A 12420-nucleotide genomic window follows, 5' to 3' on the forward strand; every position below is an offset into this window, starting at 1 on the left:
CTCCCGCCCGCCATCCGGAGCCACCTTCACAATCGAGAAAAAAGCAATTTAGAAAATGCTCTCACTTGAAGACCGAGTTTTCCATCTGATGAGAGGTTAACGAAAGAAATCAAACCTGAGATGTGTTTCCATTGCAATATCCAGTCCGAGGCACATGCCAAATCGGAACGCAGGTTACTGGTGCAATTACCAACCAGAAAAGACACAAATCCCATTTCCTTTCCACACAGGCGAGAGGGGAAAGAAAAAATAAAAACAAACTGCAGGCAGAATAAACAATCCGATCTTGTTTGTCTACCAACGTGCACGTACCCTCTTGGAGTCTAATGGGGGCCAGCACCTTCCTGGCCTGCCCCAAATTCCTAGGACGGGGCCCACGTGTTCACCACCCCGCCACAACCCCACGGTGCTTGCCGGAAGGTGCGTGTGCGTGTGCGTGCACGGGGACAGGGCACGCAGTCATGCCCGTGGGCAGGGGTGCAGCATCCATGTGTGTGAGCGAGTGTGTGTAAGGGGTGGTGGTGAGGGCCTGGCTCGTGCAGCTGGGAGCATATGCTGCTGAGCGTGTTGGCAGGATGGAGTGTCCTTGGCACTAGCCCAGGCCGAGGAGGCGGCAGCCGGAAGGTTCCGGATCGGCACTGTGGTTTGCAGGGCACAGGGATGTCAAGGAAAACCTCCCTGCCAGGCCGGAGGGGCGACTCCCCACTCCCCCCAACGATGCCGTCTCGAGCCCAGTGCCTGGGCCAGGAGGGGGCCACCGGGGCAAGCTCATTTCTGTCTGCAGAGGAGCCCCTGACCCCCCAGGGCCACCCTGTGCCCACCAGGCCAGTGACAGGCCTGTAGAGGCGGCCTCTTGGCTGCACCACGAGCCCACGCAGAGACCGCAATCAAAGCCGCCTTTGGTTGGCACGGCCCATCCCCTGAAGGCCTCAAGCCACGCAGGCAGATCTGGACTTGTTCAACATTGCAGCCGTCTGCCGACCACAACCACACACGACACAGCGTCCCCCTTCCTCGGGGCTTACCTCCCCTTGCAGAAGGGGCCCCGACACAGACCTCACCGGCGGGAGAGACCTCGGGGGGAACCTTTTGCCTCTAACCTCCCGAGCCTGGTGTTCTTTATTCCCGAGGCGAAAGTCACATCATGTGAAATTAACCATCTTAGAGAGAACGGTCCTATGGGGCATTTCGTACGGTGACCACATTGTTCAACCACTACCCTCTACCTTGTTCCAAAACATCTGTATCCCCCTGTTATGCACTGTTTGTGGACCCCCCCCGCCCCCAAATTCGTATGTTGGGGCCCTAAGCTCCCTACCCACAGCGGGGCTGTTATTTGTAGATGGGGGCCTCTAAGGAAGTAATTAAGGTTACGGGAGGTCGTAAGGGGTCGGGCCCTGGCCCAGTTGGGTTCCTGTCCTTGTAGGAAGAGTCACCAGAAAGCCTCAACACCCAGAAAAGGCCATACTTAGAACTCTAGAGAAGAGGTCTCACCAAAGCTGCTGGCACCCTGATCTTGGACTTCCCAGCCTCCAGAACCACAGTAAATTAAATTTCTATTGTTTAAGCCGCCAGGTCTCTGGTATTCTGTGAGAGCAGTCCAAGCAAATGAACGCACACCCCCAAAAGAAACCCCGTACCTGGGGGGTCTGGGGGGGCTCAATTGGTTAACCATCCGACTTCGGCTCAGGTCATGATCTCACGGTTCGTGAGTTCGAACCCCACGTCGGGCTCTGTGCTGATGGCTCAGAGCCTGGAGCCTGCTTCCGATTCTGTGTCACCCTTGCTGCCTGCCCCTCCCCCAATCGCATTCTCTGTCTCTCAAAAGTAGACATTTAAAACAATTAAAAAAAAAAAAAAAACCCAAACCCGTACCCATTAAACAGGGACTCCCTGGCAACCAGCCACGTTCCTTCTGTCTCTGTGGATGTCCCTATTCTGGACATTTCACATAAACAGAATCCTACAACATGCAACCTTTTTGTCCAGCTTCTTCCACTGAGGATAATGTTTTTCAGGTTCATCCACGAGGCAGCACACAGATCAGGACTTGATCCCTTCCTGTGGCTAAATAACATTCCATCACTTATCCATATATACAATGGGGATGTACCCAATGTGCTAATCGTCCACGTACGGATCCGCCCATATGTACGGACATGCACACATACACAGATTCGTCTTGAGGATCTGTTTCCAGTTCTATTGGGTATAAACCCATGAGTGCAACTGCTGGGTCATGGGGCCATTCTGTTCGGTGTTTTGAGGCGCGAAGAGTTTTCCATGGCGGCTGCACCGTTTCACGTTCCCACCCGCGGGCTGAAACTCTTTGTTAAGGGACACAAAGAGTAGACTACTCTCTTCCTTCAGGAGGGACGCTTCTGGGGCCTGGAGGGTGTGGGTGAGCCTCCCCCAGCCCAGGCCCCGCCCAAAGAGGGCAGGACTGTCAAAACTGGAGAGGGAGGGGAGCCCGCCAGAGAGAACTCTAACCAAGGGGCCGGGTACAGAATCGTCTCCCCCACCCCCTTGTTTCTTCTCAGCCTGTCCTCAGAGATGGGATTCGATTCGGGGGCAAGGGGGTGCTGATATACTCCAGCATCTGGTGGGAGGCCCTCGGTCACGGGGGAGTGTGGAAGGGCCCATCCTAAGTATGGATGTGCACACCGGGGGTCACGGGTGCCCGGCCTGAGCCAGGCCTGGCAGACTTCCCCATTTAGGGGAGGCCACGGCAGCGATCAGCGATGTAAAGAGGAATCCACCCCCCACTTCCTGCCCCCTGTCCCTCCCCACTCACCCTTCCTCCTGTGCAGCCAAGGAGTTCTGAGAGAGCTTAGCTAAGTTCTTCGCATACTCCTCTTCAATCTTTATCCTGCAAAACGGAGAAAACCCAACCCGTCAGCTCCCCGGTGCGAGACTGCGGGTCTGACCCGCTGACCGGCCGCTTGTGAACTCTGTAAAGGAACCCGCTAGACCAGACGCTCTGACAGTTCGGGGCTCTTGTCCCTCCGCTGACACACGGCAGGGGTTCCCCAACTATCTGCTGAAGGAACGAACTTCTCTGAACCTCCGTCTCTTCTTCTGTGAGATGGGATGTTCCCAGCTGTCTGCTGGGCTGTCGTTCACACAGCTCCCAACCCGGGACTGGGCACTCGGGAGGCCTTCAGATGGGCGAATGTAACTTGCGATGCCCGGTGGTCCTCACCTCCCGTCCAGCCCCCAGTGCCTCTAACCGTCAAGCTGCAGGGCACAGGGATTTCCATGGAAACCAGGCAGTGCCCAGAGCATGTGGCTGATTCCAGTTCCCTAGAGAGGGAAGTTGCCTCGGTTTTTGCTTTCGGCAGGGCGGGCCTTTGACACACTTTCAAGGCAACTCTCTGGGGAGTGTTCCGTATTATCTGGCACCTGGTGTTAAAGTGTCGTCAAAGGCACTGTTCACCGCCTGAGTGGTCCTCTGGGCCGTGTGGGGACAGGGGCCACCACTCAGGAGCCCCGGGCCCGTCGCTGGGCAAACAGGAAGGCCCCAGGGGATGCTCTGAGGGGCTGGGGCACTCGCTCCCAGCGGCTTCGAAGCTGATGGCCCAAGGGTGTGGCGATGTGAAAACGGGGGGCCTGGCTGAGCCCCGTGGCATCATTCTGAGCAAGAACCCTTTTCTGCTTTGGCCTGAGAGACCCCATAGCCATGTTCCTCCTCTCTGGGCTCTGCTCTCACCTCCACCTCCGGCCGCCTCCGGGGGCCGGCTGGAGTCTATCTCCTGGTTCATCACTTCCTGGCCTTCGCTCTGCCCTCCCCAGGGTGACCCGGGGCGGGGGGCCAGTCTGCAGCCCCCAGCTGGCGGTCAACACATCTCTCCCGAAAAGCAGATCTGACCACGGCACACTCCTAGCTTCATGTCTCCAAAGATTCCTCGAGGTCAATGGCACACACCAGGCAGGGGCCCCGGCTCCCCCGCCCATCCGCCCCAGGCCGCGGCCACGGCAAACCACCCGGCCCAGCACGCTCTACCCGGGCACCTCCACTCTCGCTCGTCTCCCTAGCAGACCCCGGCGGGCCGAGAAAAGTCTGCACTCCCCGCGGAAGACCGGGGTGTTCTCAAAGGGCAGATCCCGCTTATCTGCCAACACAGTGGTGGTGTTGTTTTTTAATTTTCTTTTTAACGTTTATTCATTTTTTGAGAGACAGAGAGAGACAGAGCATGAGTGGGGGAGGGGAAGAGAGAGAGAGAGGGAGACACAGAATCCGAGGCAGGCTCCAGGCTCCGAGCCGTTAGCCCAGAGCCCGACGCAGGGCTCGAACTCACAGACCGCGAGATCGTGACCTGGCTGAAGTCGGACGCTTAGCTGACTGCGCCACCCAGGCGCCCCCCAAGAATGATTATTAAATGATTAGTATAATTAAAGATTTTTAAAAATACATTGCTATTTATTGTATTTCCAGCGTGCCCTGGAAAGTCCAGATGGAAACTCGTGTGCATGTGAGTGGGTGCTCAGACCTTGGAGGAACTGAAAAGGCAGGAGGTGGAGAAGGAGCTTCTTATAATCTGTCCCGGCTGAATTTATCGTTTCTTCGTTTCTGTTCACACAAACCATCCTTCAGCAAAACCACTATTATAATCCCTATACCTGTCATAACGACCCCACCTGACTCTTTCGTCGGACTGAGCCCCCCCCCCCCCGAAAGGGATGGGGGAACGGGTTCTACCTGCCCAGGTCTGGGACACAGCTTTGGTTCAAGGATGAAATAACAAGGTAACATTCTCCTTTCTCGTTACGATAGGGACAGAGCGTCAAATGAGGGCCACGCAGGTCAGTACAGGGGCCCAGCGGTCTATGTGCAGATGCCGCGGGGAAGGAAGATTCCAGCAGACCAGACCTTTCTGCCTTCTCCAGACAAGCCAGAGAGCCAGCTTGTAACGTAAAATCTACCAATTCAAAAACAAAAACAAAAAACGTTCACAGTCCAAACCTGAAAAACCCCACACGGGCCAAAGCCATGCAAGCTATAGTTGTCCCAAGAGCCGCAGCGGGGGCCTCTGGCTCCCCGGTGCTGACCGGTGCATCCCAGCTGCTAGCCGCCGACCTGGGGCTCAGGGGCCGAGGTGGCGCTGGGACTGGTCCCGGGAGCTGGGAGGGGCCCGGGTCTCACCTCTCCCGGATGAATTCTGACATTTCCTTCTGCATCTGTTTGCCCTTTAGTTGTTTCTGAAGGAGCAGTTCAAACCCAGCCATGGTGCCGTTGCCTTGGGGGTCCTTCTTATCAGCCTAAAAAGGATACAGAAGCATGAGAGAGCTTAGGTGACAAGGGTGTCCCGGGTGCAGGGAAGGGAGCCCCGGAAGGGACCGGGTGTGCGTGGCAAGCAGACCTTAGCCCAAGAAACTTCTCGGGCCCTGGCCGGCACCATACCTAAACCCGTGTCCTCCGCTGTTACAGCCTTTCCCCACCAGGAATCCAGACTTCAGTGCTTTGGTACTTCATAGAAGGAGCGAAAACCACATCCTTTGATATCAGACAGGTGCATCGATGAGGACCGTGTCCCAAGTTCCTAAAGACCTGGTCCTTGTCTCAGCTCAGCCACCGGGTGACACAGCCAGGCCTTTCCAATCCTGGGCTCTGTCCCCCCGCACCCACACCCCTAACTTTGCAATAGGACTGGGCTGCATCTCTAAGATCCCTTCCAGAGCAGACTTTTTTTTCTTTTTTAAATGTTTATTTTTTTTAAATATGAAATGTATTGTCAAATTGGTTTCCATACAACACCCAGTCCAGAGCAGACGTTTTAGGGGAAGGGAATTTCAGAAAGGGGTGGGTGACGCCTGGAGAGACCCCACCTCCCATCGTCAAGCATTCGAAAAGTTTACGGACGCCCCCTCCCCTAGAACTCTCTCCCAATGCGGGATTCTCTCACCCTCAAATGAAGCGTTCTGGGCCACACTGCTAATACCTCTTGTGACAGGGAGATCACTACCACACAAAACGCACCACATCACAGCAGGGTGGCTCTGACCTTTAAAAGCTTCTCCAGGTACGTCAGGTTTGTTTGTTTGCTTTTTTTCACGTTTATTTATTTTTCAAAGAGAGAGTAGGAGCGGGGTGGGGGGCGGGGCAAAGAGAGGGAGACACAGAACCCGAAGCAGGCTCCAGGTTCTGAGCTGTCAGCACAGAGCCTGACACGGGCTCGAACCCACAAACTGTGAGATCATGACCTGAGCTGAAGTCAGACGCTTAACCCCCCAGGCGCCCCTTCTCCAGGTATGTTTAAGATTCGAGTACTTTGCGGTGTGAATGTTACACCCTGATAAAGAAGCAAAAGAGGGGTGCCTGGGTGGCCGAGTCAGCTGAGCATCTGACTCTTTGATTTCAGCTCGGGTCACGATCTCGGGGTTCGTGGGCTGGAGCACCGAGTCTGCTTGGGATTCTCTCTCTCCCTCTCGCTCTCTGCCCCTCCCCCGCTCACACATGTACGCACGCTTTCTCTCAAAGTAAATAAATAAACTTAATGATTAAAGAAAAAGGAAGGGCGCCTGGGTGGCGCAGTCGGTTAAGCGTCCGACTTCAGCCAGGTCACGATCTCACGGTCCGTGAGTTCGAGCCCCGCGTCGGGCTCTGGGCTGATGGCTTGGAGCCTGGAGCCTGTTTCCGATCTTGTCTCCCTCTCTCTCTGCCCCTCCCCTGTTCATGCTCTGTCTCTCTCTGTCCCAAAAATAAATAAACGTTGAAAAAAAATTTAAAAAAAAAAAAAATAAAAAAAAAATAAAGAAAAAGGAAAAGAAAAATCCCCCCCAAATACCAGGCCTCCGTGTGCCTCCCACATAAGGTGGGTGTGCCGACCGATCTGTCCACACTTGGGAAAACCGGCCAGAAGACGGGGGCTTTAGCGGCCATTCACAGCAGGGAGATTTCCGTTAGAGGGAGAGATGATGGTTGGAGAAAGAAAGCCCTAGAGTAAGGAACAGAGTCCCAGCAGAGCCTGAAGGAGGATGAGAACACGCAACTTTTGCTCTTGGATGCTGGCCAGGGGCAGGTCCACACACTCCCCTCTGGCTCCCCAGGGCTCCCTGAGGCCCCCACATGCTACCCCACGGAGGCTGACCTCCAGCTCCTAGGATCTCCCCTGAATGCTCTGCTTCCCGCGTCCCTCTTTAGGGCTGGCGTCCATAAACTCAGCCACTTGTCCTCATGTCCCCGGGGCTCCCGCACCTGCCGCTGACCCCTGCCCTTGCCCACTCACAGTCCTTCCCGAGCGATGCTTCTAAACCAGACCACGCAGCCCCCCAACGTCTTCCGAACACAGTTGGAATAAAAACCGCCGGGCTCCCAGCGCCTAAGGAGTCTCATACACTCTGTCCCCTGCTCACCGTGAGTCACCTCTGAGCTCACTACCCGCCCCCCCCCCAGGCCTCTGATGCCCCACGGAGCCCTCCCCACGATGTCTGCTACCCCTGCACGCACCCCCAGCATCTGGGAGAAACACAGCTGGGCCAAGACGACTCACTGGGTGTCTTCGAGAGTGCAAGTGACTTATTAACAGAACAGAAGTGCTTTCGTCTAGCTCTTGGTTATCAGCAAATCTGAAAAAAGGGCAGTAATCCATTCTGCACGGTATTCTGTTTATTTATTGTTCCTCGGGGTCTCTGCACCTTTTTTTTCCCCCAAAGTGTACGATTCCGTGGTTTTTTAATATGTTCCCAAGGTCGTGCACCCATCACCACTATGTGAATCCAGAATGAGGCCCTCTCGGTGGGAAAGTCATTGCTGATTTTCAGATGCAAATGCCAACAGCTATTCCCAGAGTTTCTGAGCAGGTGGGATGTGCATTTGTCAAAAGATATTTATTTAATTGTGGGAAAACACACTTAGCATAAAATTCACCACCTTACCCACTGTTAAGGGTGCCACCCGGTGGTAACAAGTCCCTGGGCATATGCAACCATCACCAGTGTCCTTCTCCAGAACCTTTTTTTTTTTTAATCTTGCAAAATTGAAACTCTGCACTCAGTAAACAGGATGCGGCAAGTTCTAGAACCACAGTTACTAAAGGTGAACTCTCTACCGATCCCTGCCCCCAACCTCATCACTGATGGAAGCAGGGAGGCCCAAAGAGGTAAAGCATTTGTGCAAGGTGTTCCTTTCAAGTGTGCCCCACCAAGTCGTGAGAGCAGACTCCTCCACTGAAGGTGCTTCCAGTCCCCTGCCCTTACGGAGCAGCAAAGGAGTGACCCTCGGGCTTATCTGCATTCTGTCCAGGGGTTTGTTTCCATGTGGCCCTGAAGGAAAATCCTGTGGATTCTCTGAGATTTACGGAATCATCTGGACTCCCAAGAGGGGCTTAAATTCCTGCCTCGGATGCTAAATCTCCTGTTGAGACCTAAAGAGAGAACCCTCCTTCTTTGAGCTCGAGGCCCCTCATGCCCCTTCCGGCTGTCCACTCCTGATCCTTTGGTGGGGGGTCGGGGGGGGGGAGAGGGGCAGTCACAGAGCAGGGGAAACCGAGGCACCACTTACCCAGAAGTAGTCACAATAGCTCCACTCTGTAGGTTTCAGCAGTTGCTGCTCTGGCATCGTGTCCGGATGAGGAAACGTCACGCAGTTTATCTGCAGGGCACAGGACAAGGCAGGAAGTGACTTGCCTGGACGGGAAGGCTTTGCGCCTGGGACACAGCATTACAGAGGCCTCCCTTCAGCGCCCGCTCAATAGAGCGTGCGTGGCAATCCTGGGAGGCACGTGTTTTTCGAATGAGGGGCAAAGGACACCCACGCCCCCAGAGGGGCTGGAATCGGCGGGAACTCTCTGGAAGGCAGTACAGTAACAGCATCCACCAAAACCACACACAGCGTGAGCCTCTGACCCGGCGACTTGTTCGTCTAAGACCACCCCCTACGGATGGATCGCGTGTGTCTAAACCCTCTTGTCTGCCAGCACACAGGTTTGTAGCAGCAAAAACACAACTCCACTGTCCTCCAGCAGGGGAACGGCTACACAAAGCTTGGGGCAGAGGGGCATCTGTGGGGTGTGCCTCGAGAGCAGAGGACACGGGGAGAAAGTTCTAACGTGTGGCTACAGATGTTGTGCCGGGTCATATTATTAAGTGGGGAAGAAAAACATGAGCTGCAAAACGGTACTTAAGAGTATGCTACCATTTGCATAGGAAAAAAAAAAAAAAAAACAAGAAAGAAAGAGAGACAGAGAGAGAAAATACGCACACATTTGGTTATTTACGTACGGAATACTTCTGGAAGCCGATAACATCGTTTGCTTCCAGAGAAAGGAATTCTGTGGTTGAGGGTCAGGGCGACAGGTTACCTTGTGCGTTTCATTTCACAATATTTATTCTACGAACAAAGAGCGTCTGAAAAGATGGTCCGGGATGTGTGCTCGGGGTTGGCCCTCGCCCAGGAGAGGGCAGTGCAGACATTCCTGGGACCTGTCTCACACTTTTCCTGCCCAAGCTTGTCCGCCAGGGGGAAGTGGTTTTACCACTGCTTTTGCCGGGCCTGTTTCCAGCCCGGGATCCGCTCCTGGGGAACCTGCTCGTTTGTGTCCTTTGTGGGAGCCACAGAGCCTCACCCTGCAGACTTTAACTCTCACCACGGAACCTGGAGCTGCTGCATTGGGGGCCGTCTGATGATCAAGGCAAGAGCTGTGCAGAAAACCCAGGGGTCCTGGGGTCGCTTGGGGGGACTCAGTCGCTTAAGCGTCTGACTCTTGGTTCCGGCTCAGGTCATGATCTCCCGGTTCGTGAGTTCGAGCCCCATGTCAGGGTCTACGCTGACAGCACAGAGCCTGCTTGGGATTCTCTCTCTCCCTCTCTCTCTGCCCCTGCCCTGCTAGCATTCTCTCTCTCTCTCTTTCTTTCGCTCTCAAAATAAATAAATAAACTTTAAAAAAATTAAAAGAAAAAGAAAACCCCAGGGGTTCTGGAGAGAGGTCATCAACTCCAAAGCCAAGCAGCCATGCAAACAAACAAGGTACAGGCGCCACTTGGTCAGAAACTTTAGCGTGGGGGCAGAGGGGAGGGGGGGGCGAGCAACCTCCCCCTTGGGAAGAGGTGGGGTCTGCGGAGATGCGGGTAGCCAGCGGATTCCTCCTAGCTCCTCCCGACTGGTGTCAAGCCGGCACAAAGAGCCGACTCAAGAGAAGCCAAAAATCAGGACTCTTAGGCGAAGCGTCTCAATGTTTAAATGCCGGCAAGTGATTCAAAGTTAAGGACGACCAAATTCCTCTGCCAGCTGAGTCGGGCTCACGGGCCCCCAGCCGTGTCCTGGGGTTCGGGGCCCCCACCCTCTGCTGCCAGGGGCACAGGTCTTCCTTGTAGTCTTGGGAGGAGAGCAGGGGAGAAGTCCCAGCCGAGGACAGGAGCCCCCTCCTCCCGGACCCTGACATCTGGTGGAAGGAAGGGCTGAGATTCCCACTCTGAAGGAAAAGACAAGAGTGGCAGGAATGACCCAGAGAACCCCAGAAACAGGGAGCACGGATTTCCACCAAGGTCAAAGTGCAGGTGCGAGGGACCCCCTGGGGTGGGGAATTTCCGCCCCAAGGTGTCCCTGGCCTGCAGGAGCCTGCTGTGGGCGGTGAGGGAGGGCCACCTCTCAATCCCCGCAGCAGACAACGGTCTCCCCACACCCTCTCTCCAGGCTGCCGCTCAAGGCGTGTCCAGAGGGGAGTCTCCTTCCGGGGCTTCAATGACCGATGGCCACACGCATCTCCCGTCGAATCGTGGAAACGGGGGGCTGGACTGCAAAGCTTCACGTGTTCCTCATTTCATGTTCTGGCTACTCCTATGTCCAAAGATAACAGCGATCGCGAGGCATTTTGTCTTGCTTAATAATGTGGTCCGTGAAAATTTCAAACAAATCTAATGACAAATTAACTGTGACATTAGACTGGGCCTTAAGGATCACGGAACCAGGAGGGGAGGGGGGGGCATGGTGGTACCCAGAAGTGGACACAAGTGTCTTCTAGGGTGTCCTGTTGGCGTGTAGAGGCAAGGGGTCCCACACGTGGCCCCATCACAACCACTGAAAGGGAGCTGTCTGGGCTGGGGGAGACAGGAGGGGCGGGTAAGGGCTCATCCCTGTTGTTGCTCTTACCACTCGGTGAGGACACAGGTCCTTGGACAGACTGGTTGGGGACCCCAGGGTGCCTGTCCCCCGCCTGTACCAACTCTGGTTTGGGGACAGGCTGGCTCCCAGCTTTCCGGGGGGGGGGGGGGGGTGCATTTCCCCAATGCTCACAGAGCCCTGCGCCTCCTGGTGGGCGACTGGAGAACTGCACCCTGCCGGCCTCCCTCCCCCCAACCACCGCCCCAGGAGGCAGCTGTTAACACCCCCCTCCACCCCTGGGGGGGGCGGGGGGGGGAATCAGTGGACAGCCCTCACTCGGACACCCCACCAGGGGCCTTGCATGCATTCACTCCCAGGTCGTCATCCCAGCAACCCCGCCAGCTGGGTTAACACGGGTCTCATTTTTGCAAGAAGAAAACCCGAGGGTCACAGAAAGCAAGAATCCGAATCAGAGCTGGGCTGACCACAGAGCTCAAGGCCTCCACCCAGAGCCGTTCATTCGGCGGACCCCTTGCTCGGCCATTTCCCATGCAAACATCTGCTGAGTGGCTACCCTGCTAGATGCTTCCAGCCCTTTGCACACACGCATTTGTAATTACACTTCTCATGACTGCTTAATTAGCATCTCTTTTCTTGCCAGACAGTCCGCCCCACGAGGGGAGGGAGACCCTTTCCCTGCTGTTGCCCTATTGCCTGGCAAGCACAGCCCCCGACGGGAGCTCAGGAAGGGTCTCTTGGTGCAATGACTCAAGGGCCAGAGACGGACAGAATGCTCTCTGTCCTCAACGGTCTTATAGCCTCACGAGGAAGGCAGACAAGTGAGAAAGTAATGGCACCACTTTGGGATAAATAGACCACTGGGCTTAAACATGGGTGCTGGGACTGCAGGAAGAGCGAGGGACTGGGGGAGGAATCAGAGAGAGAGAGATTTAGGTAATGAGAGGGTTAGGGTTTGGCAGACAGGGGGTGGGAGGTACAGAGAGTTGTAGGTGGGGGGAAGGCCCGAGGTCTCAGGATGCGCCCCACAGTTGGGGAGGCAGGGAGCAGTCAAAACTGAGGCCGGAGGGGCACCCTGCAGGCACGGCAGCCCGGAAAGTGCCCTGAAGCACAGTGACCTGACTGGGCTACTCGCGGGGTGTACACACTGGCCGCGGCAGAGGGGGCGCACTGGAGGGAGAACACCCACCAGGTGAGGCTCCCCAGGGACCAGCCCTCCTCCCAAGGCCTCCCGGGCACCGCCAGAGCTCCACGGATCGTCTTCCTCCCAGCAGACACGGGGCGCGGGGTGGGGGGGGGGGCGTCCTAAGGAACCATCCCCTGCTAAGAGCTAGTAACTCGTTCTGACTGCTTTACACCTATCG

General features: G+C 55.7%; 1 protein-coding gene across 9 annotated transcripts in view; it reads right to left on the reverse strand.

Moving 5' to 3' along the window:
* Positions 1-12420, reverse strand: part of GAS7 (growth arrest specific 7) — a 220238-nt gene that overhangs the window by 22982 nt on the left and 184836 nt on the right. For all 9 annotated transcript variants that reach the window (XM_043583115.1, XM_043583121.1, XM_043583123.1 and 6 more), the window contains 3 exons: positions 8501-8590; positions 5144-5259; positions 2795-2869 (listed from right to left, as the gene is read on the reverse strand). In XM_043583115.1, the coding sequence (XP_043439050.1) occupies positions 2795-2869; positions 5144-5259; positions 8501-8590 (281 nt within the window). The remainder of the gene's footprint in view (positions 1-2794; positions 2870-5143; positions 5260-8500; positions 8591-12420) is intronic.

Source organism: Prionailurus bengalensis, chromosome E1 (genome assembly GCF_016509475.1).
Source record: "Prionailurus bengalensis isolate Pbe53 chromosome E1, Fcat_Pben_1.1_paternal_pri, whole genome shotgun sequence".
Taxonomy (NCBI): domain Eukaryota; kingdom Metazoa; phylum Chordata; class Mammalia; order Carnivora; family Felidae; genus Prionailurus; species Prionailurus bengalensis.